Raw genomic sequence first — 27109 nt, 5'->3', positions numbered from 1 at the left:
ATAGAAACTCTCACTCTCTTGCCTGGGTTTCTCTCTCCGTCTCTCAGGCCTCTTTCAACTTCACCTCCCTTCGGTGGGGCACCTACCCCTGTAGTTCTCCTGAGCCAGCCCGTCCGTAGAGCAGCCCTACAACGCACCGTCCTGCGAACTACAGATCCCAGGATCCCTCTCCAAGCCCTTTCCCCTCCCCTCCCCTCCTTGACCTTGTTTGGAAAAGCTCTGGGCTGAGTTTCAGAGCAAGTCTCGGGCTCCTCCGGTTTGGCCGGAGAGTGTGAGCCACAGAGGCCATCGCTGGGGAAGAGGGAGAGGGGTAAGGGGTGGGGACAGTGCGGGGAATTGACAGCGGCCGGGGCCGATGGGGGCTGGCGGGGCAGGGCATTTGCATAGCGCAGGTCCCTCCCGCATTGGCTAAGAAGGAGCGACCCCCCCGCCCCTGCACGGGACTCCGAGCCTGGGATCCCCCCCACTCTGGCGCCCCGTTAAAGTCTCAGCGTTCGATCCGTCGAACTCCGGCGAGCGCAAAGTTCGATCTGTCGAACTCTGGCTGGCGCAGCCCCGGCGGCGATCTGCCAACTTCGGCGCGCTCCGCCCTGCCAGCGCCGGCGGGAGGTGGAGGCCAGGGGACACCCCTGCCGCCCGCTCCCCTCCTCCCGCTGTCGGAGGAAGGGGAAGGAGCGGCGCTGGCGGCTGCAGCCGCGCTGAGATTTGCCAAGCCGGCGGCAGAGGGAGGGCAGGGAAAGCCTCCTCACCACCCCTTCCCAGCGCTGCTGCCTGGGACGCAGGAGTTGGAAGTTGCCGGGCCCGGGCGGGGCGGCGGCCGCGCTCCGCCTGCCTGATGTTTGCGTGAGCCGGCGGGGAGGGGGCAGCGCCTGGCGGCTCGGGCCGGCTGCCGCCTCTCCCCCCCGCCCCCCTCCCAGCTTGGGCTGTTTGTTTGTGTGCGAGGCGCACACGCCCCCCGCCTCACTCCCGTGCCCTTTCTCCCGCGCCAGGAGGCCGGAGCCTGGGGTTGTCGCGGTCCGGCCCGGCTCGGCTCGGCCGCGCTGCTGCTGCTGCTGTTGGACGAGGAGGACTCGCTCCCCTGCGGGAAGTCGCCGGAGCCATGAGCGGCGGGGAGGTGGTTTGCTCGGGCTGGCTCCGAAAGTCCCCGCCGGAGAAGAAGTTGAAACGCTACGTGAGTGCTCTCGCCGCTCCGCTTCTCCTTCCCCTCCCAGCCCTGGCCCTTCTTCCCCCCGATCCTCCTCCTCCCTCGGCTTCTCTGCTGCTGGGGCACGGGGGGATCGCTGCCACTGACACCCAACAACTTTCCTTTCCCCCATCGCCAGGCATGCAGCTCAGGGGCTCGTGCCTCTGGTGCTGCAGATCCTGGCTCTGCGGTTCCTGCCCCTTCCAGGCCTCCTCCCCTACCCCCAGCTCCCTTGTAGTTCCACTTTGATATCTATATCATCTATATCTGTATTTTAAATTGTCAGCCCTGCCCCCACCCCAGCAGCTCAGAGGCAAGGGGAATGGGCAGGAGGATGATCATTTCCCTCTTCGCCGGTGTCAGAAATCCCAAGTTCTTTTCCCAGCAAGAGAATCGCTCAAGTTGCTGCAACAGGATTCCATGATCTTTCCTCCAGACATCTGAGACGCCCGCTCCCTCCTTGCTTGGTGCTGTTCAGGCCCGGGGAGCTTCCAAATCGGGAAGGAAAAAGCTACTGGGCAAGAGGGGTTTCCCACTTTCACCCCCCAGCCCTTTGCTCTTGCTCAGAGGTACATATTTTACCAGGTGGCAGCAAGGGTGATGTGAAAGTGGCATGAAAATGGGGCTTGTTGACTGAGAGCGCAGATCTCTGGACGCAGGAACGGCTCAGCTCTTGTGCTCTGGGAGCTCTTCAGCGCTCTCTGAGACGCTGTCAAGTCACGTAGGAGGGATGGAGGGTGCCAGAACTCCTCTTTGCTGAGGTCCTTTCCCATGGCACCAAAGTGACTTTCCTGGTATCTGTGTAATTGATGCAAGATGTTTTGGGGTTTGTTTGTTTGTTTAAATTGGCCATTTTAGGTATCGCTCCAGCAGAGAATAGTTTTTGCTGAGGTGCTAGTCTTACAGAGGCAGATGAACCACTTCAGATGGTAGTATTATTTATTGGCGTTCTGTGACCACTTTAGTGAGAGGGGAAAAAGGGAAAAGCAGCGTTGTGTTGCTATTATTGAGTTGTTAAATGTCACAAATGGAACTCTTCTTTCTTTTGAAAATCAAAGGCACTAAAGGCCCCACTTCTGTTCACTTTGAAGTGAATGTCAGAAATCTCATTTGCTCTAGTGGTGTTTAAATGAGAGATCGATTGCTGTACCTCTCCTGCTGAATTGGACGTGGGCTGGACAGATATCCATGTCTTCCTCTACAGCCACTTTTAGGGTTCCTTCATTATTGGTAAATGTGTAGCATAACATTGGTGATGACGCATCAAGTGAGCTAAAGTTTTAGGTTTGACTTAGCTGACCTCTGGAGTCCGGAATTGTAAGATATACACAGCTCTGCTGTTCCTTGATGGAAGGTGCTTTCAACAGTAAAAAGTTCAAAACTATAAATCACAGTTAACCCCTCCAGTAGTATTAGATGTGTCCATGTTGTTTAGCTTTTTCTGAAGGCAAAGGTGTCTACATAACCAACTTTAATAAAAAAAATAATGTTCCAATACAAGAAAGCTCCAGTGGCCAACTAATATTTATTTAGCTATTTAAAGTATGATATACGTCAGCATATATACACTCTGGACTCCAGTCAGTGGGACTGTCAGTAGATCTGTGAGACAGACATCTTAATGCTGCTCTCCAGGAAGATCTCTGTTAGGTGATATCAAGTAGGAGTGCTATAACTTCCTTTGGCACTACAAATCATAAATCAGACTTTCAGAGTTAATGCAAATTCCAGATCGCTTCTTAAAATTCAGGTTGATGTAACTGTTTTTGCTTTTAAATAAAGTGACTGAAAAGAAGGCATTTTTATACTCTTTATGTGGCGCTAAGATAACTTCTGTATTCCACCGCAGTGTTTCTTTAATGCCTTTGTGTTGAAAGTGAAAATCTGCCTTTTGCGGATGTATCATACCAGGATGAGAATGGGGGGTACAAGCAAATATACATTCGTGCCCGAGTGACTCATTTGCTACCACTTTGCACTGAAGGCAAAAGGTCATGAGTTTAAATCCTACTCATAGCTGCAGACTGTTACTTGCTGACACTACACTGGGAAGGGAAGGCGATGTCTAGAGGGAATGATGTTTGGCAAGTAATAGACTGAAGATTGTTGTTCATTTCAAAGAGGAACATGAAGGTAACCTTGATTTCTTGATCAGTGGTCAGGATCCAAAACAGTGAAGGTGTGAGCAGGGAGTTTCTACTCGGCACGCTATTGATACATTGGCCTATGCTCTGTATTATCAGTATCACACTTCTATAATACTGTAAGAAAGGAGTTATATAAAGCTGAGTTTTGTACTGGTGACGTCGCAGAAGGGTCTCACAAGAAGGGAATATATTTTCAGTGGAAAGTACTTTTTGCAGCACGTGCTTTGTACACATATATGGAAAACTGTAACTTCATGCTCGATTAGTTAATGCATTCGAGGATCCTGGATTTGCCCCAATCCATCTGGGAAGGGAGCTAGGAAGCCTGAAATGATGGCTAAATCCAGTTTCAGTGCTGAAGGAGAATGAAGAAGAACACTTCGAAACTAGGGGACAAGCATCTGTTCCATGGGGATTTTCATTTTGTAAACTGTTTGACACAGTATTGAAGTCAAATTACAAGCCATGTGAAGCTATAATAAGAAGCAAGCATTTTGGGAATGGAAAATCACTGTTGTTTGGATGTATTTCTTAAAGAAGCACATGCATACCTTTTCCCTTTAAGAGGCAGAACGGTTTCCTTGGGTTTTTTTTATGCATGTTTGTGTGGAGTTAGCGTGTTTACCAGTAATTGCAGTGAGTTCACTCAGGCTGGTATTGCAAGCGGTTTAGTTGACGGCATTGGTTACTTTCAGCAGCATGACAGAGATTGTGATTGCTTATTCAGGAGGATCTGTGTTGAAAACATGGAAGAATCCCTCTTGAGTCATCTGCTTCAGCTCTGTGAAGGGTTTGGTGGGTTAAAGGGTGTGGAGGAAGCAAGAGAAGGGGGAAAATTGGGTCTGTACTCTGCACAGGTTATCGCAGGGGTGGGCAAAATGGCACATCCGGGCTGCAGCCCAACTCCATTTCCCAGCAGCCCCTGCCTGCGGCCCTGCAACTGGTTTCCATGGAGGCCCCAGGAGGGTTGGGGCCGTGACAGCACGGGGCCAAGGTTTCCATGGAGACCAGCCCAAGCAGTGCTGGCAGAGTGTGTGGCTTGGTGGGGAGCTGGGGCTAGGATTTTGCAATGGTGACCATGTGGTCCAGAGCTGGGCCAGATCCAAGATCCACTGCATGCATAGCCCAGGCAGGGAGTACTATGGCTCTGCCCCGGCTCCAGACCAGGCTGTCACTGCTGCAAAATCCCAGCCCCGAAGCAGCTCCTCGCCCAGCCACGTGCCCTGCCAGTGCTGCTTGGGCTGATCTCCATGGAAACCCCAGCCCTGCGCTGCTGCCGCGATACAGGCAGAGGGTCCTGGGAAATGGCATCTGTTGTGGGCTGAATCTGGCCCATGGGCCAGACTTTGCCCACCCCTGGGTTATCAGGAGGAAGGTGTGTAGAATTAACTCCTGGTTTCAGATGGACTCAAAACTGAGCCTTTTTTTCTGTTTGCCTTTGTGCCACTTTCTTGTTTCATCTAGTCTTCCTTATTTTGGTAAAAGTTTTACAGTTTGACTGTACCTTCTGTCATTCACTTCATGCTTCTCTGCTTCATGTTCTCCATTTTTAAAACACAAAGAAGTATCCAATCTGTCTTAAAAATATACTAAAAATAACTGCTTGGATCATTTATTGCCATGTTGCAGTTCTGCTCTGCCTTTGCCAGTTCAAACATCAGATGATCTTTGTGGGAGAAGCATAGCATAGAGGATTTTTACAATCCGTATGTTAACCAAGTAGCAGATGCAGTCCTTTCTGCTTTGGGAAGGGAATCTTGGCAGGGAGTGAGAAGGACAGCTATGAGTCCTTAGCAGAACTCATCACTACTATGTTTTTTATTAGTCTAATGGCAAAATATTCAATTTTACTTTTCATTGCTCCTAAATTTAGGGTTGTGTGACAACTCCTGCATTATATCTGCTGAAAATTGCATCCTTGTCTTGTATTTTTCAACACTTGCTTTGTGCATAGATGGTTCTCCAGTGGGTGCATCATAAAGTACAGTATTTGGTACTTCTGGTACATAATAACAAAAAATAAAAATTGTAAGTATCACACGGACTGTTTTATCACATGGAGTTGTTTGTTTTAAAGTCAGAAATAGCAATCCAGCCTTGTTTTTGTTTTTGTAAAACAGCCTAGTTTGTGTGAAATGCTTGTTTTGTAGTGCATGAAAGTTTTGCCAGGAAGACCAAATAATTTATAGTAGAAGAGTAGTAAGCACTTTTTGAGTGCTGTTGGTCATGAATTGCACTATATATGTAGCAAGGAGAAGTCTAGGCAACATAGGACAATCCTGAAAATATTTTTAAATAGTTAAATTTCACAACTCAAAACATATTGCAGTATTACATGTTAAAATATGTATTTTAGGCAGCTCAGGCCTGTGATTAAAAATTATCTTATTCACGATCTATTAGTGCTGTGGATTCCATTCTTAGATACTCTAGGTATTGAAAGCAGTAGAAGTGGACTATTTTAGTAACATAGTCAGAAGTTACTCCTCAGGTAACTCTGTTTCATCAGTATTAATTATATGTCTTAAATAGTATTTTGATGCTCAGAAATAGATCAAAGAAGCCTTTCTTCATCAGAATAATTGTGATGAGGTACAAAGTGAAGTGGCTGAGAGAACCTTTTTGCAAAGCATCTATTAGTTGTGAAGAACTGTCATGATCTTGCAGCACCACAAATTTTGAGCAAGTCCACTAGCATCAGTTGACTTATACCTGTGTAAAATTAGTGCAAGATCACAATAAACTTTAAGGATATCATGGTGGTATTAAAGTCAGTGATGTCAAATACCTCAAAATGAATAAGCATAGTCTAGTAATCCTGTGAGATGCCTTGATATTTTGGACTTGATCCTACCTACGCTCTTCTAGATATTGAGTACGTAGGTTGAACATCATTAATACAGTGCAACTTGGAAGCTAACTTGTCTCTTTACTGTAGGGCTTTACAGTACAGCCTGTAATTTTTCCTATGAAATTTAGTCTACAGAATGAATGTGTGCTCTGAATGCATGAACCACAAATCTTTGGGTAAAGGTGATATCTTTTATTAGACCAACTAAATAGTTGGAAAAATTGTGCTTTGCAAGCTTTCGGATACCAGCACCATTCTTCAGGTACAGGGAGAGAGGCACACTCTCCCTGTGCCTGAAGAAGGGTGTTGGTATCCAAAAGCTTGCAAACCACAAATTTTCCAACTATTTTAGTTGGTTTAATAAAAGATATCACATTTACCCAAAGAATTGTCTGCCTATGTCCTTAGACTAACGCGTCTACAGCCAACAACCCTGAACCACAAATCGGTATTTATAGATTCTGGGCAGACTTCAGCTGGGAACTGTCAGGATAGAAAAAAGAAATGTTTGTTTGTTTAAATATTCATGTTTTCTATATAAACATGAACATACATCTCTGTAGGAGATGACTGGTTTCTGAAGGTAGGCTTTTTATGTTGTTTATCATGCTTTTGATGATGTAGGTTGTGGGAAGTGGCTGTTACCTAGAGCTCTTCAAATAAACCTCCCTTCATATATTTTGCTACACTTTAGATGCTTCTTCCAAGACTTTAGAGAAATATATCTAAAAATGTTTTCCTTCTCTATCTTAGAGCCTTAATTTAACTTAAAAAATGGCAGTAATCTGTACAAACATCTTTGCCTTTTCTTAGTTTCTTCCTATGTTAAACTTAAGTTAAAAAGAGGGTTTCAAAAAAATAACTGGGGATCGAAAATGAAGGCAACATGGGACCAACAAGCTATAGCAGTTGAGTAGATGAACTGTGATTGTTCTCCCAGATGTGTATTTCACTTTTTATTTTTTGGTTGACCTGTTTTTTAAACAAAAATAAATTGCAGTTACTTAACATTGTGATACAAAGTGACAAAAACAAATAAATACATTTTTAAACTGAGGCTAATGCTGACTTACCATGCTAAGTTGCATCTGGGTATGGCAGAGGTCATCAGGTGGTAGACCGTGTTAATTGCTGCTTAATTTAATCAGTGTATGACTCTATGCTTGTCTTTCTTCAGTAAATATTACAGATTTATTGTTCTTCTTATATGGCAAAGCACTAGTACTTATGCAATTTAGCAAATATTCTCGTTTTCATGTTTCAGCTAGAATCGGCACAATATGTATTCATTCCCTCCCCTTTCTCTGTGTGCTTTAGGGAAGTCAGCCTGCTGCATTTTGATACTCCTGAAGAACGTGTAAACTAGATGGACCCCAAACTTTGCACTTGAAAGCACGGGTAAACATAACTTGTTCCTTATCCCCTTTGTTCATAAAAACAGAGTTAATATTGTTTTGTGCACGAAGTGAAGATACAGTGTCACAAAAGGTAGTGGTCCCCATAGTTTTTGGGCTCCCTTAGAACAAGTCTGGGTTATTGTGAGACTCATGATCCTAGTTAAAGTTGTAGCTGCTGGTTTCAAAATGCTGACATAAAGTAAAGGACTGAGGTTATGCCTTCTCTGCAGTCACTGCTATACTGGTAGGCATCTATCATGGAGCTCAGCATAGGATTATATTCCTTTTATTTACCCAGCAATTTGGATGCATTTTGCAGCCAACAGTAAGTTTTGTGCTGCTGTGTCTAGATTGCTACCTGTGTTCAAGCTAGTGAGGTAGTATAGGGGAGAGACTGTGGTCTTAGATATCCATCAGTAACCATTAACTTTCCATTCTTTGGCAATGTGGTTGGGAAGAAGAGATTTCTTCAAACCCTCTGCCCTCTTTCAACATGAGACCACTCATCAGACTTTAGACTGGGACATGGCACTGGCTGCTTCTTTGATGGTCTGGCATCTCCTTTTAAGAGGAGAAGTTGCCACCCTCCTTTTTGCTAGGTCTGTTGGAAATGTATTATACAGCTGATCATGAGAGACTACTAGGTCACTTAGAACCTAGCAGTGGTTAGTGCCCCTGGCTCTCCTCTTTCTAGAGATTGACACCTGTAATGCTTAGATTGGTTTAAATGTAGTTTAAACCTGGAATTGACAGGCATATAAGCTGGTTAAAGTGACTTGAGGCCTCCTGGGAAATCAGATAGCCTTTGAACTAGTTCACTGTGAACTGGGTACATGCTGAGTGTGGAGACCAAGCATTATGTGACATGGGCCAGGTTGGTCCTCCAGGCATCCCACACTGCCTTGCACCTCAAGCCCCCACTGCTGAAACTGGCCACTCTGGAATATGGCCAGAACTGCCCCTGTTTTTCCTCTTTTGTTAGAACTTTAAAAAAAATCAAATAGCTCCCTTGCACTGATTGCTCAATAAAAGCCATCTTACTAATGGCCAGCCATGTTCTCATTCCCTATGTGACCATGGTTCTCCATCAAGTTTCTGCCAGCCTCTGGAAGTCCAGAAATATAAGTCCAAACTTTCCTCCCACTGCAAATTATAAATACAGATTTGTGGTTCAGGGTTGTTGGTTGTAGCTGTGTTGGTCTGAGGACATAGGCAGACAAGGTTCTTTGGGTAAATGTGATATCTTTTATTAGCCCAACTACATAGTTGGAAAAATTGTTCTTTGCAAGCTTTTGGGTACAAATACCTTTCTTCAGGCACAGGGAGAGTGTATCGCTATCCCTGTGCTTGAAGAAGGGTGTTTGTAGTTTGGTCAAGTGCAGGCTAGTGAACTTTACTGACCTTGTGTTTAGGAGGAAAGGGAAAGAAGAAAAGTGAAAATGCTTCCAGCCACAGGTAGCCCACTTCCTAGGACCTGCAGACTGTGAGTGCAAACACAGTTCCTGCCTTTTGCCTGCTGCAAGGCACAGTCCCTGGTGCTTGCCTAGGCTGGTTGCTCACTCTCACCCCATCATGTTGGAACCACAGCACTTCAGTGCCTAAAAGGTGACTTCTTCCTGAAATGCTAGAGCACTGTACTTGTAGATACTTCTGGCCTTCAGCAGTTGTGAACCAGTTAACCCATGACATTTGGGAACAGTTCAGTTGTTAACGTGTCTCCACACTCTGAGATACTGAACAGCAGCTTTTCTTCCGTGTAGGACTACGTGAACATTAAGTCTCCCATCCTGTTCACCATAGGTGTTGAGCCATTAGAAGAGATTATGGGGGGTAGAGGATGGGTATAAATATAATGTAACATGGGAAGAGACTGGAAGAAATGCCTGAAATAGGGCTTTATGCGACTCCCTTCAGAAAACAGTATCTGACAAATTATATTACAGTACCATGACTCCCCTGGGGACCTTCCAGGAAGGCGTTAACATCTTAGGTAGGGATAGTGGGGTTAAACATCACTTTCCATTTGAGGGTTAGGGTGAATGCCCATATTTTGGAAAAAGGACAAGGGGTATAACAGTAAGGGATGTTTGGAGAGCCAAATGGGAGAGAAATTGGATTGGCTAAATACTGGTAAGTAGGGTTCAGGGAGAGGGTGGGTGAGGGTTTTAGTAAGTAAAGTTAAAATTAATTTTAGGTCTACAATGTATAAGAGAATACATATGACCCAAAAATGTAATATAGGCATATTGACTAGATGTAACCTAAATATGCTTTATTTCTTATATTGTAAAGAAGTGAAGGCAGTTTCAGCTAATATATTTGTTACTATCATTGGTGCTAATAAACAGCTTATAAGAATGTTGGCGAGGCTTCATCTGAGAGAGTGGAATTTTCTTTAGCTGGATTAATAGAAAAGAGACAAAAGAGGGATAGATATTTAGAAATATGGATTCCATTCGTGACCTATGCCGGTGGCAAAAATTCACCAGCCAGTAAGCCAGAGTCCCTAGCCAGATTCTTTGAATATTAATGAATATCACTAAATGTCATATTTACATGTATAATCAGATGAGATTGTGAAATTTTGGTTATGTGCAGACGTCTTGTTTTTCATTCCTTTTTTGTCAATTGTAAGAGAACCTTATCACCTGTGTTTTCCAGGACATGAGTGAAGGAAGCAGCTGACTTAACTGTAAGAGAAAAATGGTTTGGAGGACTGGATAAAGCCTTATATTGTTCTGTATTATGCAGCCCTTGATTATCAAAGTGAGCTGCAATTTTGAGTCCTCTGGAATGCTTACTGCTCCTAGACAGCCAGATTGCATCAATAGCCAGTAATGTTATTTCATCAGATAGCTAGCAGACTATCAGAGAAGGGGTATGATCCTTTTTTTTTTACCTTAGGTTTTTTTCTGCTTCATTTGTTAGCCTTCTGCTAAAAGAAGCCAGCAAGTTGTTTACAATGTACTCTTTCTAATTAAAATTTATATATTGGAGTGGTTGCTTGGACACATTTTGCTTTGTTTTCTAGCTTTGATGGTGCCTTTAAAGTATTTCTTTGCAGTCATTTCTTTGCTCTGATGATTAGAGTGAAATATAGTCTCTTCCTCAGCCTAGCCCCATAACATGTCTCTCTTTCTCTCTCACTGTTTTTGCTTTGAGAAAAGCCAGTGGTACAGATTAAAGGAACACAGTATAGTTCAAATGTAGTCATCTAAAAAAAGGCAAGCAATTTCATGTACTACAGCTGTCCTTTGCTTTTGCTAGACAGCTTGTATTTCTTTTAGTTTTGCTATCACATATTCTTGTTTAATGTAGTTTTCCTTCTCTGTTGTGTGCAATACTGTCAAGGCAGGGAAAGCAATGGAACAGACTACACAAAATTGCAGTCAAGTGTAGACAGCAAACGCACTTAAAAACAAAGCGAAATATTTTTCCTCTAAACTTTTCATTCCTAGTAATGTAAAAGGTTGGTGGAGTGTTAAAGAAATCAAGCAATTTTCTTTTAAAAAATTGGCCCTTTGAGCCTGTTTAATACCATGAATAGCCTTCTAATTGTTAAAGAGAAGCAATGTAGTCTATCACAGTCTGATTGTAGGGCTTTGTTAAGAGTGAATTACTTTATTCCATGCAGGTTACTTAATCAAGACTGGCACAGAGGGAGATTGGACAGGAAGAGAAAAGATTATCAAAGTGCATGTGTGTATATATACAGTTGAAAATTATTATTATAGAAGAGTTTTTTGGCTTGATTAAGGACTTTCAGTGGGAATCTAACTGCTAAAATGTACAAGCTTTTATTTCTAAGATAGCATTTTCTGTAGGAAAAAAAATTGTCTGTCATCCTTCAGCCAAGCAAAACACAAACAGTGGTGTCTCAGGAGGACGCTGATTCATCCATAATTGCTTATGCTGATTCATTCTTAATTCAGGCTTTTTTTTATTAATTCCTGGCTGGATTACTGCAGTTCCTTTTTTTTCCCCCACAAAACTTTTGGATTATTTGTTTCCTTCAGTGTACAGTTTGATCATGATTGCAGACAGAGCTAACTGGGTCAGTATTGCTCAGTGTGCTCCTCTGGTTGTAAATTTTTTGGCTTCTAGTATAATATTATCTGACTTTCACAGCTGTTTTTTACACTTCTTCAAATGATGACTAGTTTTTTGTTATCTTGATTAGCTTTGGAAATCTTTTTGGAGTACCTCAGAATATTTTTAGGTAAGGAATAATTTAATATGATGCAGCATAACTGTATGTGGCTAAAACAGTGGACTAATTTTCAACTGAATCCATATGATTGAATTAACCATGAAGTCCCCTAATGATCCTGTCTGAATATGTATTCAGTGAGATTTGATAGATGTTAATATATGAAAGAATGCATCTAATTGCATCGTGAAGACTTAACATAAGTATCATTCCCTAACCAACACCTCTTAACAGTTGGTAGGGCATGTTTTTCTTTTTACTGCCTCAACTCGTGCCAGGTGAAGGTAACTTCTCTGAATATATGAAAATTAGTGGTCAGTTCACCAGGAGCTACTGGAATAACCATTTATTTTAATGTCAGTTGTGTCCAGCTACAATTTGGGCATTATAGTGTGAATTATAGTTCCATAGAATTAGCCATCCATGCAGCCCATAGAAATACATGTACATTATAATGTAAATGGTTATATAAAACAAAAATGGCATAGTAATGAGGAGATCACAGTACTTCTCCTAAATAGTATGATAAGTGAGCCTTTTCAGGTCTGGAAATCTGGGTTCAACTACTGTGTTTGGTCAGAAATGAAAATGGTTTAGGAAGTCAGTGCACTTCTCTTCAGCACATTTTCCTGATGGGCCTTCTGTGGACTCTTTGTCTTCACTGCTTAAAAAGGTGTGTTTTATAGCAGGTAGCTAACACACAGCTATCCTGCTATAAAATTCACTGGAGACAGAGCAGTGTGATTTTTTTTCTGTGTGGTCAGCTGTTGGAGGGAGTGGTATAGTATTGAACTTGCTTAGCTACTTGGGGGTAAAAAAGTGACCTTGTTTCCTCGTACATTGTCTCCAGTAGGATTTTACAGAGGGGTAACTATTGCAGGTCAGTTATCTTGCTTTATGAAAGCAGCCAACAGCAGACCCTTATGTCAGTGAAGACAGCTATTGTCACAAGCTAAAGCTACCTCTCCACACCCACCTCCAAACACAGCCCTCCGGGCAGGGCGATGGTGGAATAGCTGCCTGCCTTCCTTGAGGGTAAAATTGTCTCCACCCCTAATGGAATGCAGTGGGTCTCAGTGACTCAAGGAAATACGTTTGGTGCAGCTAGAATGGAACTAGTTTACCAACTTTTATTCTTTTTTTCTATCGCCACACAATTCAAAGTCTGAGATCTATCCCTGTATATTGCCTAGCATTTTTTTTTTTTTTTAAATTGGCTTCATGTAAGAGTTTATTACTGACAGTAAGAATTCCTGTGCGTGGTTTTTGGGGATGAGATAAGAATGCAGGAAGTTATTCAATTACAATTGCCACTCACAAACGAATCTCTGACATGTTGTGACTTTGTGTGTTGTTTTTCGGCTGGGTTAATGATTAAATGAGCGGATACCACTGAATGTGGAATGAGCAGAAAAGATTTTTAACTTTCAGATTTTTGAAGGTATGTCTTAACTGTGCATAAAACTTTAAACAGTGGCCTTCATCTTTTATATTGTCTGCTGAAAGAAATTGCATCACTGACTCATTTACCGTACAAGATGAAAGTTGCTATTAAAATTTAATGCCTGTTTCTTCTGTGCCTTTAGAATGTTTGGATTGGCATGCAGATTTTTAAGTCGGACAAAGTGTAAAGAAGCGAGTGATTCCTTCATACTTTAAATGATCACTTGTTGGAACAGCTAATTTTAGAGCACATGCAGCAAAGGCTCTTCTTGATTTAGTGCTGAGTCATATAGGTGTTAAATTCTAGCTGTGGTCAAAAGTTCAGACTGCTAGAATGTATAAAATATGGGACTGAGTATAATATAGAAATACTGTATGTACATCCAGGAAGAGCACGCACCAATTGCTGAAACTTCCTTAGCCTGACGAAGGGTTTTTGAACCTGAAAGCTTGCTTAATAACTATTCTCCAACCATTTGGGTTGGTCTAATAAAAGATATCAGATTCACCCAAGGAACCTTGTCTGCCTAGAAACTAATAGTTCATTTTCATTTGTTGTACACATTTCAAAGACTTATTTCAGAGTAAGACGCTGTTCAGGGATGGATGTTATTGATCAAGCTCATGGGGGGGGGGGGGAAACACCTCTGAAGAGAGATTGGAAAGACTAGGATTGTTTATTTTGGAAAGTAGATGAATAAAACAGCACCTGGTAAAAGTGTGTAGGATAAATGGAATTGGTAAGGTGGATTGTAAACTTCTGTCCACCTAGTCACAGAATAAAAAGAGGACAATCTGTAAAATTGAAAAGCAGTCCAAGCTGTCTTTCGCAAAAGAGATAATTAGGCTGTAGAGTTTGCTATCTCATGAAGACAGTGAAATCAAGATTTAGTAGGAGTCAAAGAAGAATTCAACATTTATATGGACAAAGAGATTATGATAAATACATGGAAAAAGTTGAGGTATTTACAATTTCATGCTTAAAACATTCTGGTTAGCCTGGGTTTATTTTAATGCCTATGAAGCTGTATCAGAGACAGGATCCTGGATTAGGAGGACCCTAGGTATAATCCAGTCTGGCAGTTCTTATGTTCCTAAAAGTGGTGTTTGTTTAATTTGAATTTAAATAACAAAATGGTAGCAATTTATCCTGCAGTTTTATGTATATTATATCTTGGGGTCAAAAAAAAAACCCTGCGCAAAAAAAAAAAGAAAGTGTAGCGGTGCACACGGGGGCAGCACGCGCTGCTCAAAATGAAGCCTGGCCAGCTGAAGCCACGTTCTGGCTGCCAGCCAGGCTCTGAGCATCAGGATTGCTGCTGCTGCAGCCCCAGAAGGTCCCCAGGGTCCCAGGTAAGGCTGCTGACACCAGCCAAGTGTTAGCCCCAGCCTCCCCTACCCAGGATAAACTGTTGCGCACTAGAGGGCATGTGGCACAGGCATTCCCTGGAGACAACTAGCAGTGGCACAAGGTATCCCACTGCTGGTTGCCCCCGGGGAGCCAAACATCCACACTTGTGTGGACGTGACCTCTGAGTTTATCTTGTGAATCATATTTGTACATCTAATAGTACTACCGTTGTGTGGCATCTTTGAAAGGATCTCTGTGCACCCCTGAGTGCCAGGTCACCTGATTGAGAACCACTGGTCTACAGGAATAGATTATGCTAGGATTCCCTGTTCTGGGGGGGTGTGTGTGTGTGTGTGTGTGTGTGTGTGTGTGTGTGTGTGTGTGTGTGGAGCATCCACATGACAGCTTATTAAATCAGTGTAAATTGGGGATATTTTTCCCTGATCCTAGTCGGGATAATGTCTCTGGGCAAATAACTCTGGACCAGAGTGCGTGTGCATCTCTGTACCCCAGTGATTCGCCAGCTGCTTTCCAATATGTTTTGTGCCCTCTTCTAACATGGCTGGTTTACTTAACTGGTATAGTTTTTAATGCTCTGAGATCAGAAGGATTCCCAGAATTTACAAGAATTGTGACTGAATTATCAAACAATTACATTTTACAAGTGAGAGCAGCATAAGGACTCCTTAATTTTTGAGAAAAGGAAGGACCACAATGTATAATTTTAGAGAATATTGTGTGATGACACTGCTGTACTAGGGTATAGTCATGTCTGACTCTAATCCATAAAACAAGTTAAGTCTTCCAATTGGCCAGTTTAATTTTAATAATCTCCGTCCAGAATACTGGAATTTGCTCCTGGAATTATTTTAATGAAATAGTATTCTGTTTAAGCAAAGCTTGAAAAACTTTACCATGTGCTTATGGGCCAGAGACAAATATTAGATGGAGTAAAGCATCACCATCTACACATGTGGAGGTATTAGGCTGCAGTAAATTAACACCACCGGGGAAAGTACTACCTTATGGGAGAATAAATAACTGTAATTAAACATATGTGTAGATGCTGACCACGAGTGTAAATTGCTCCTGGTCAGCTCAGCCAGCAGGGGGCCAGACTCCTGCCTGCCACCTAGTTATACAGCTTTGCACTTTCAACACCCTCATGCCCCAGCCAGCCCTTTTGATGCTACTGCCCAGAGCCCAGGGCAGAGCAGGGCCCTGGTATAAACTGATCCACCCCAGCTCCAGTTGCTGCTGTCCTGGGTGCACATGTAGATGCTGCGCCCAGGAGTAGTTTACTCTAGCTCAAACTTCTCCGGAGTTTATTGCTTCTCATTAATTGCATTGCATTTGCATTAATTGCACCCTGTGTGAGGAAGAGAGGGTAGGAGAAAGGATGAGGAAAAGCATTTAGTAACACCCTGGTGAGAAGCCTTGCTGCTTTCAACAGCTACTATAGGACAGATAGCAATGCGGTACCTTCCAGTGTGCTGTTCCTGGACTTTGCTCATGGACCGTGTCTTTTGTACCCATCTCTCTTTGACTGTTGTCTGAAGCATCCCTACCCCTCTTCTTTGGGTCCTAGAAAGGAAAATAAGGTGTCTCTACCTCTTCATTTTCTACTCCGGAGCCTAGCTCTTAGGCATTTAAGTCTCTGGTACATTACCGTTCTCCAGCTACTGCAGGGGCACGTGTGTATGTTTATTTGCTTCTCAGCAGGCTCCCACCTCCTTTATTTTTTAGGAGGAGAGTGGGACTGAGTGGTGGAGGGGTTTATGGGAAATGTTCCTGTAAGTATCCACTGTGGCTACTGTTGCTGGATAATAGCAGAAGAGTGAAATCAACAGAATTTTTGTCAGTGTCATTGCTGTGAAATCACTTAAAAAAATTACAGTACAGCTTCATTATAATGAACCCTCAGGGGACTGAGAGAAGAGCTCATTAAAAAGGGTATTTCCTTTACTGGGGTCACTACCGCAAGGTACCTAATACATTACTGCATCATAATAATGGGGGGGAAAAAGGTTTCTGTTGTTTGGATTTGCAAAAGTGGGGTTTGTTTATAATGAGGTTGTATTGTATTTTATGTTTTTAATTTCACTCTGTTATTACCTGGTAAAGTAAAAGTTGCTGGATTTAGTGGATCTGTTTGAGATCACTGCCCTCAGATATGGAAATCTGTTCTGTGCATGAAAAAATCCAGGTTTTTTTTGTTTTTTACATTTTTTCCAGAAATGTGTGTCTTTTTTGTCACTGAGTGGATTTTTCTAGCCCTATAGCTCCCATATAATAATGATTATAACTGTCTGCTTTTTAATTTATTATTTCCCTGAGATGACTATCTTTCTTATGATCTAGAAACTGAGCTGGAAATAAAGTTCCTCTGGCAGAAGCCATTCACTTTGAATCATACATTTTTGTAAACTTTCAGCATCTACCTTCAAAAAAGGGGTGGCAGTAGCATAAGTGGAATAGAAGATTGATGCCTTTTTAATATATATCAAATGGTGTAATGGTACAGGTTAATGTAAATTAGCCTGTTTTTCCATTTCTTTCAGACTCTATGTAGGAAAGCAGAAAGCATTGTTCAGGTTGGTTGAGGTGCTGGACATTGAAGTATCACAGCCTGACACACTGAATATAGTGAAAGGTGTCACTGAATTCCTTTGCTTTTATGACTTTAATGCAGGGAAATTGTCAAGGATTTCTGTTCATGAATTTCTCTTTCCTTCTATTCTTTCTCTCCTCCTCTCCCCTTACCTCCAAAGTATACATTTCCTGTTTGACAATACCTTTGTGACAGTGAAAGTCTGTGATTGTGGATCTTATGGTCTTGAAGTTGAGTGCTCCAAGTAAACATTAGCTTTAATGTGGAGAAGGAGAAAGAGTGGTCTCAAAAGGAAGGAGCATAGTTTTTGGAATATTTTGAATCTCAAAACTAGGTAAAGGATGTTGGAGAGGGGGGAAGGCAGGAGGCTTCTCTTGTTGAAAATTGGATACAACAAGTATGCACTTTTGCAAAAGCAGAAGATAGGAAACACCATGATGCACCTTTTCTAACTGTGGGATTCATCTGGACAGATGTACCCTGCTCAGTACACCAGGGGAAGGTCCCTGGCCACATACCATGTGGGGAAGGGGCAAAGCATGGAAAAATGCTGAAGGTCACCAGATTTGACAGTCAGCCTTGCCCTGTGCATAAGCAAGAACCACCTTGGTGAACGCTCTGAGTACAGTTTTGTCCATTTCTCCTTTCCCTATTTATTTTAAATATTTTGTGTTCATTTTCCCACCTAAGGTTAGGTAATTTAGCCCTTCCTGCCACTGTCCAGTGCCTGAATAATAACTTGTAGATCTTTCTGCATGCAGTAAACAAGTGCTGCTGTTTTGTTTCTGAGGCCCTGGGCAGATACAACTTCTGAAGTCCACAGAATGTGACGGGGGGGGTTGCTCGCACACGTGCACACCGGGATGGAGGGAAGAGTGGGCAGGCAACCAATGCATACTTCCCCCCTCCCCCCCCCCCCGGGGTGGAGGGAAGAGACGCATGTGCGTGCGCGCACACACACATGCACACACATACACACGGATGTAGTGAAGAGTGGGCAGGCGACCAGTGAGTACTTTCCACTGTGCTCGTTTGTCCTTAACAATCTCCAGAGCCTGAGAGCTCTGCAGGAAATCTCTGAGCCCCAGGGCTGGAAAGCAGGAATCCCATCATGCTTCTCCTCCACCTCCGGCTTCCCAATTGCAGTTGGGGCATGCGGGATCTCATGGTTCCATCATGGGTGTGCAGGGTCTCTGATCTCTTGGCTTGCTGTGGTTGGGGTGGGAGGAGCGCAGCCCCTAATGCACTGGAGTGGGGCAGTGGGGGGTTGCACGTCCCCCCACATCGGGGGAGTGGGGCATTGGAGGGGATGCCCATCTGTTGAGAAAGAATTGGAGCACTTTGGGTGTTTGTCTGTCCCTAGCCTGAGTATAACTTTCCCTTTTTTCTGTAAGTTGAAGTTGGCTTTATGAAAGGTTGTCTATGAAAATGTGGAAATTACTTCTTAAAAATACATGCACATAAAGCCTCCCAACTGGCTAGTGAGATTACTAACACACACACTTTTCTATGGCCAATTCAGTTCCTTGCTTTTCTTCTAAATTAACATAGTGCTTTATTGTCAGGACTACACAGGCCAGTAAACAGCACATGACAAAGGGTGGCATATAAACAATGGGTCAGCACAGGGGAGAGATGTTGCATGTTCACCCTTGCAGTCAAAACTGGGTTCATAGGAAGGGTACAGGGCTTTCATTATATAACCAGTAATTTGGAATAGGCCCTCCTCGGCCCATTCCTGAGTAGCCACTCACTTTTGAATACTCTTTGCTTTCATCCTGTCAGGAGACTGGAAAGTATCAAGTGGGACTTTGTCCAGCAAATATCCCAGGCTGCATTTACCTCTGGAAGCCAGTCCCTGTAACTGTTAGCAACTTTAGAGGCTGTCTGCAAATAGTTATGAGCTAGCAGTCTTTCCTTTCCTAATACTTGAACTTTAAAGTCCTTGCCTGTGTCTCATCGCTGCCAGTCTCACTAGTGACCAGTTAGATGTGCTTATAAATACTAGTTTAAAAGGCTAGCAACTGGGTTTTGAATACAATGGCAGTGCAAAGGAACCAGTGCAATATGAGAGAGATTTTTTGTCCTTAAAGATGTCCTCTTTAGTCCTGAGTTGTCTAAAGATGACGTTACAAACAGAATGCTTTAAAATAAGTACCCTATTAAAGAATCCATAAACTACTTACTTACATCTCCTTCTTAAATTGTACGTTGAGATTCTTGCTGAATCAGAAACAAAAATGAATGGGTTGAGTCCTTTAATTATAGTATTATTACATGTGCCTTTCAATTTTAGTTTCTATTATGAAGGCTCTGTAACTAGAATAAAGACGGTATTGATGTCATTATGCTTTGTTTGATCAATTTTTTTTCACGCTATCTAATATCGTGCCACAGTGTGTCATGGTAATAGTTCATCAGTTCTAGTTAATAAATATCACATTAGCATGTAAATTTAATTTTCTGTTTCAAATTGAAATTATTAAGTTATAGCAAGCTTGCATGGAATTTCAGTGATTATATTATATGATCTAGTAAGACGAATGACAGAACTTGCCTTTCTTAGAAAGTTTTTTGTTTTTTAAATGAATCATAAACAGCATTAAAATAGAACCATATAGAGGGGTCATTGGTTCAGGCTAGCAACTAAGTAGTGTCTCCATAAGCTCCCTGTCAGATCATTTTAAGATTTCCATTTCAAGTACTAATTTTGGTTCCCTATTTAATTTAAGCTTTTTATAGTTTTTATAAAGCTGTCTAAAAATTACTGGCCAAACTTACTGTCGAACTTTGTTGGTCAAAGAATGGGTACAGATCAGAAAAATAGCCAAGGTGGTGGAGCCATAAAGTCTACAAAGAAAAATAGAGATGTCACAAGTTCCCATAAATGTGGCTATAAGGTCTCTACAACTAAACAAAATGGTAGGCTCATGTCAGAATCAGCCTGGAGCAGTGGAACAAATAATATTAATTTCTGAATCCTCTTGCATAACAATGATAGATACCCGTTTGCATCTTTTGAGGGAAACAGTCACCCAGCTAGAGAATACAGCTGTTTTAGGGTAGAAGTTACTTACCCCATATGAAGTTCCTGGCTCTTCTGAAAGAAGTGAAAATCCCTAAACCGAATTTGTTTTCTAAGTTGATCCCAAAACTACTGTAATGGTAGTAAAAAAGAATAAGGCCAAAAAACCCCCAAACAAACTTGGACATAGTGAAGGAACACCAGACATGTTCTTACCTTTCTGACCTGTAATTATCCACCTTCAAAACTTTAAAGATAGACTGTGTTTTTGTAGGCTTCCAAGAATAAAGTACTTGTGTGCAGATCTCATCATTGCAGGACTCTGGCCCTTGTTTTTGAAGGGTAAACTCAGAAACTTGTTCAAGGGCACATCTTGCAGTTTTAGGATTAAGCCAACACATTTTTAAGACTTTAAAGGCATAATTCAGAATTTTCTTTGGGCTATTTTTTATTTTAAATACTGCTAGAGCTTGCTTTTAGTGTGGCATGCTATGTAGCTTTTCTGTGTTAAGGACATTGTGGGGAAATTGTAAAAAGCACAAAGGGTGGGTAGCTCAGAACTTGAGTCCTGTTGTTAAAATTAGGCAATTTTTATTGCTCCCTCCTGATAAATGACACCTTTCAATGTCCTGTTAAAACTCAAATTAGAACGCCCTTTAGAGTCCAGAGGCAACATACTTGCTCTTATTAAAATACTCTCTTGTTGAGTGTAAGATAATAGAAACAATTACCAAGCAATGCATATGTTAGCATCATGCCAACAAAGGGATCTGACTGCTCTCCTAAAAGAGAAAATCTCAAACCTGTTCCCTTATTCTTCAGGCAAAAGCCTAAACACATAAACAGGCCTTGCAGTGTGCCCAGGAGGTCTGCAGATCTGTCATCTGCTCAGAGCAGTGGAACAGTAGGGGTGGGATTTGAGAACTTGGGGCCTTCCCTGAAAGCTGTCTGCTGGTCGCTTGCCCCTCATTTTCATTTGAAGGCTCTCAGATTTAGCATCTTAATTTTTGCCCCTTTCAGTCTGTTGTAATTGTCCTCAGTGGCTTCCTAGCAAATTTCTGTCTCTGCTTCATCTTTTCCCTTCCCACTCCCCTGCCCCTAGACTTTTTTTCTGTGAAATTATTGATATTCCTTGGATTTTGTGCCACTGTCCTCTCTTACTTCCTTGATTACTCATTTATTTACTCTTTCCATGGGTCATCTTCTGACATTTTCTCCCTTTCCTTTTGGGTTTCACACACTCTCTGTTAGGCTCCATCTGTCCCCTTCTCTTTCTTTCTCTCCCCAGTCCACATCTATCTGACTTCATCTTCTTATATGACTTCAGCTGCAATCTCTTTGCTGATGGAGAACAAATCTGCCACTGTTCCTGACCCTGGCCTTTTCCACATCTGAGTTGTCATCTGTGACCTGCTGTCACAAAGGCTTTACCAACAAAATTACTTATCGTAGTCTTTCCCTTAGTCTTTTTTGCTGTCTCTTTTCTCTGCCCTTCTTACATGACCAAACAGCTTCCCTGTTCCTCAGGCCCAAATCCCCAGATTCCTCTCTTGAAGAGTCAGTGTGAATTTTGCCATGTAGCCTTTTCACAATTTCCTTTAAGACCTGTCTTTTCCTCTCTGGATACTGCTATATTTTTCATTTGGGTTGTCATCTCCCTCCTTAATTACTGTACCATCCTTGATGGTCTTCCTGAGACCCACATTGCCCCTCTCCAGTAAATATAAAATACAGCTGCTAAGATTATCTGTCTAACCAGTCCTGCTAAATATGTCATAGATCTCCTCTTTGAATCAAATCACTGGGGCCCTCCTTCTCCATTACATTGACTTTAATCTTCTTACAGTAATGTTCAAGGCTTTTCATAATGTTTCTGACTACTTATCCAAATGTGTACCTTACTGTTTTCCTTCTCTGCTCCAGCAATTTTTTCCCCTTTATGCTGCCACCTAAATATAGAATGACTTTCTGAGCTGGTTGCAAAGCCTCACCTTCTCTTTTAAGCCCCTCATTAGGACTTTTTGGTGGCATATACCAGCGACTGGCTAGCTTGTTGTTTTATCCATTTTGTTTATTTATCTTATGGGTCAAGTGACAATGGTTTTGGAGGGAAGAGGCCCAGAGTTATTCAGGAAGGATATTGGGACCCTGTTGTTGATCGGGGGTATTGCAGTGTTGTAACATTTCATACTTGTATGTCGTAAGACAACTCCCTCTCATTGCTGTAGCTCTTTTGTGTGTGTACATTTAATATTTATTCATCATTCCCCCTGTATTTACAATTTTCAGGGCAGGGACTAAGCATAATATTTTCAAAGATATTGAGATTTTTGAACATGGCTTTGATTGCCTCTTTGCCTAGAAAGCACTTAGTACACTTTTTAGTAGTTATATCAATTACCTCACTAACATACAGAGAAGTGGATTCTCCCATAGCTAAAAATCTAAGGAGATGCATTTTATAAGTCAAACAGAACAACTTTTATTGTATCTGGAAGTTAATGGCCAGCAAGTACAGGCCATGGCGCAAAGCAGCCATCTGGTCCCTGTGGGGAATCTTGTTAATATCAGTTGCCATATTCTCGATCAGTTATAAAGTTTCTTCCTGGTTATCCTCAGATAAAGCCTCAAAGAGAGTTCATGCCAGTAATCTAGTCAAGAGGGGGTAATGGCGCTGTGGACATCAGTGTTTGAAAGGACATGGCACAAGATCCTAGCCAAACATGGATAAGGGGGATGCTGGAAGCAGTTTCCTCACAATCGATGATAACCTAACGCTCAGTATAACTGAATCCAGTAGATTCTCCAGATACCACAATTTGATAACACCTGGGAGGGAAACCGCTTGCCTTGAGGGAACATACACCAACTTCAGATTGCCATAACATAGATGGAGAATAGTGCATTGTAGAAGTGATTGCAAGGACCAGGGCTAAAATCCCAGACCTGCTTCCTTCTAGGGCAGCACCCATTTTGCTGAGCTTGTTCTCTTCCTCCTGGCCTCACACGTCTCCTTCTCTTGGCTGTGGTGGGAGTGGAGGGAAGGTAGCACAGCTGGAGAGGTATTTGGATAATGCCAGACCTTTGGTGTGGTGGTTAGAGTACCGTGTAGAGAAATCGGAGAGGTTCAAATTCTCTGTGGGCTAGGGAGGATTCAGTTCCTTGGTTTCCTACTCAGCTGTTGGGACTGAAATGTAGGAATATCTTCTTCCTCCCCTGTTGTCTAACACTTAGTATTTATGGGTTTCTGGCCAGTTACGTTTTCGTGACTTAGATGCAGGTGCATGTCTAGGATGGGTGTGAGTATATAGCTGCATACCTGCCCAGCCATTGTGCAGCTACTGGGCATGCACACTTATAGGTCTGTTATCTCTGTGTCCACACTGCAGGGGAATACAGGCAGGCATTGATGGTAAGTGCCACTTCCATGGCTAGATGCTGCCATTTAAATGCACGAGGGAAAATTGAATTTCATCCTTAATATACATGTTAGAGGATCCACATGTCTGTAAACACAATCCAGGATAGCAAAGGTTGCCAATCCAGATAAAATGATCAATAAAATAAAACCTGCCTCTTGGGAGGGGATAGGTCTACATGACCTGTGAGGTCCCTTCAAACTGAATTGTACTGCTTGACTTCTGCCATCATCAGCAGCAAGTCTGCGGCCAACAAAAGTAGGGCCATCTATATACCACAACCAGGCCATAGCAAGGCATAAAACAAAGTTGAAAGGGATTCAGAAAATCTGAGAACTCTATATATTGCTATAGCAGTTCTGTGACAGCTGTCTAAGTAAGATACCCCAGAAAAAGATGCTGGTACCTGATTAGGTCTTAACATAACTTATGATGCAGTCTTTGTGGTAAAAACGGTTATAAAGAGGTTACTCAGGCATAGTGAGGTTTAACTAATTTAACCAATGTTCCAACATGCCCTACTACATGTTTGCTCTAAGGCTTGTTTATGTATGGTATGATCCAAACTTGCCCATCTTGTTAGGTGAGCGTGTTTTAAAGAAAGGCTGCAAAGCTAAGGAAGTGTACTGTAATATTTTAAAGAACATTAGCAAAAAATGCTCTTACAGCATGACACATCGATAGCACAGCAAATCCATATGCTTATGAGACACACCTCACAAAGGTGATATTACAATTCTCAACGTATTGTGGGAAATATGTTCATAGTATGTTATCACTGCCACTTCCTATAACATAAAAATTGATGCTCTTAAGTCAACTGAATAGAAGTTACAGTCCTTATTACTGTTTTATATGGTTTAAGAGAGATTTTAAGTGTTGGCTGAAAATTATTTCAAGTGAGCTCTTTAATCTTACAACATCTAGTTTTCCTTTCCTTTGTTTTTTTAAATGGACCTACCAAGTCTGTTACTTTCTTCCTGTGCTTACTGGTAGGTTTTTGCTATCTGTTAATTAAATATTTGCTGCAGTGATTACTATGAGCAAATTAGTTTACCAAAAAGTCCTATTTTAGAGGAAACTAGTATTCAGTCAGCATAACATTTTCACTAGTAGAGGAAATTGTCCTGATTTTAAATTCTTATTTTAGCATCAAATAAATCAATTAAATTTAGTGGGATTTAGGTAATTCTTTTTTTTACCTAAACCGATAATTCAGAACCGCTAACGGCATGAGAATTTTTCTGTCTGTTTGGTTTCTTTATATAAAGTAAGATAAATCTAGATCTGCTTCTTAATTTTGCAGTTTTATTTGGGGCCACACTTCCAAATGTTTTGTGTTTGCTCTGAGTAAAGGTTGCTGTTTTGCCCTGAGTAAAAGACTCATATATTTTTGTTTTATGTTTAAAAACTCTTGTTCTCTTGTTCTTTTTCTGTTGAATATAGGTGCACGTACATATTAATGTCAGAAGCTAGAATTGCTCCGACTTTCTGACAGAACAGTTTTCCATGTAGAGGATGCTGACTTGGTGAAATCAAAACATTTTTCAGGAATATACTGAATTCATCACAATTTTCACAGAAAATTCTTTGCATTTCCATGCATGTATATATGCTTGGAGCTGTTTCAAAAGGGAAATGTTACAAAAGGCCCGCAAGTATTACATTCTCATTGTTATATGTGGACAAGCCGGGAGACACAAATGTAGCAAAACTACTTCAACTTTAACTCTGGTTCCTCCAGGCTCAAACTTGGAACGGCCTTGCTACATTTGTATCCTGGCTTGTCCGCAAGTAACTATTAGAACGGATCAGCTACTCCCCTTTTGAAACTTTCCTTTTTCAAACATCTGTGATTGTACCCCTTTACCTACACTTTTCCTTCATCCAAGTGGAATGGATTCAATCATCTGGCAAGATGGAGGTGGCGGCAGGAATTTCTCGCTATTCTCACTGCCTGAATTTCAAGGAGCAGGGAGGGATCCGAGAGAATGAGGTTGGGAGTGGTGTCTTAATGATTGGAGGGCTTGGGAACTAATTTAATTGTCTATGTATGTTAGACCTATATTGTTTTTAGAATAATGTGATCTTTCTTCCACATTTTGAAATGTCTAAAATTAGCAAACAACATCATTATAGTACTTCTACCTTCATGCCTCAGGATAAACTTTGCGTTACTTTAATTTTATCATATTTTGTTTATAGAACCTGAATTCAGGAAGCAAAATGTTAAACTAAAATAATTTGTTTGAAAGTTCAGCCTGAATATATTCATTTTGTTTTTTGTATTTCCAAGTTTAAATCTTTCACTTTTCTTAATTTGAAAGTTTATATAGACAGTTCTAGCAAATTACAGCCTTAGCTAAATGGCTTTGAAGTTGCTCCATGGCTGTCTTGAAGCAAATTCATGTATTTGAGTAGAAACACATGCTTGATTGTCCTTTATTTTTGAAAACTTTTTAGAAAGCTGCTGTCCTGAAATATTTAGGACAAGATTACAAGTCAAACTACTAGATAAACTTTAGTTTTTAAAGGCTTACATGAAGGAACCTTAAGACAAGCAAAGGATTTTTCTCATGTGGGTTATACCTGCCATTCTTTGCTTAGTTTCACTGTATTTGAGCATGGCATTATTGTCATTCTCAGAGTTGTCAGCGTCTGTAGAAAAGTTGATGACAACAGGATGTCTTGCCTGGTTATGCAACATTCCACGCTTCACAGATCTGTAAAATGCTAGCTTTTTCCACTCTAAGTCATTGCTCACTGGTTGTGTCATCTAAAAGAAGTTCATAAACCTGTGGGAGAGAAAATTATCGTCTGTATTACTAGTGAGCACCTCTTTAAGAATAACTGAGCAATTGAAGGAGGTTTTTTCTCTAGTATGGGTATTTTGGAAGGCAAGGCATGGGGTAGATGCAATCCAAGTGGACATCAGACCACTTACTGTAATGTTCCCTGAATCACTGTACCAAAGCACAGCTTAACGAGACTAGGCCAGGGGTGCTGAACCTTGAGCCTGTGGTTTGGGAAATTTGCTGGTGGGGAAGCGGTAGCAGTAAATGCTGCCAACTTCCTAAACCCTGAGACCTGCGTGGTAGGTTGGAGCCAGGCTACACCTCCTCTCTCCTGCCCCCGCAGCTTTGTGGGAGGTGGGTCACATCTCCTTTCCCCTGTGGGGCTTGCTCAAGCCCCCTTTCCCCACCTCTACAGGGCTGGCTCAAGCCCCTCTTCCCCCTGAGAGGCCGGGTTGGAGCTGGGATGCCCCCTGCCCCACACCGCATGATTCGGTGGCGCCCTGCTGCAACCCCCCCCCCCCCCCCCAAATGCCAGATCAGAATCATCAACTCAGTCCAGCCCGTGGATGGCCTGGCCACTGTCCATCTGGCCCACCAGCCACAAAGGTTGAACACTATTGGACTAAACCAAAAAGATGGGTGAGAAAGAGACATTAGGCTTCCATCCTTATACAGTT

General features: G+C 42.1%; 1 protein-coding gene across 2 annotated transcripts in view; it reads left to right on the top strand.

The window, feature by feature from the left end:
• Window positions 1–452: 452 nt before the first annotated feature.
• GAB1 (GRB2 associated binding protein 1) overlaps window positions 453–27109 on the top strand; it is a 136136-nt gene continuing 109479 nt past the window's right edge. Inside the window, exon 1 of one of the 2 annotated variants that reach the window (XM_014603533.3) lies at window positions 453–1171. In XM_014603533.3, the coding sequence (XP_014459019.1) occupies window positions 1100–1171 (72 nt within the window). In that variant the 5' untranslated portion in view covers window positions 453–1099. The remainder of the gene's footprint in view (window positions 1172–27109) is intronic. The other variant, XM_014603535.3, reaches the window with a different exon arrangement.

This window comes from Alligator mississippiensis, chromosome 2 (genome assembly GCF_030867095.1).
Source record: "Alligator mississippiensis isolate rAllMis1 chromosome 2, rAllMis1, whole genome shotgun sequence".
Classification (NCBI taxonomy): domain Eukaryota; kingdom Metazoa; phylum Chordata; order Crocodylia; family Alligatoridae; genus Alligator; species Alligator mississippiensis.
Note: the sequence above shows the minus strand (reverse complement) of the source record. Positions and strands in the feature narration are given on the sequence as shown.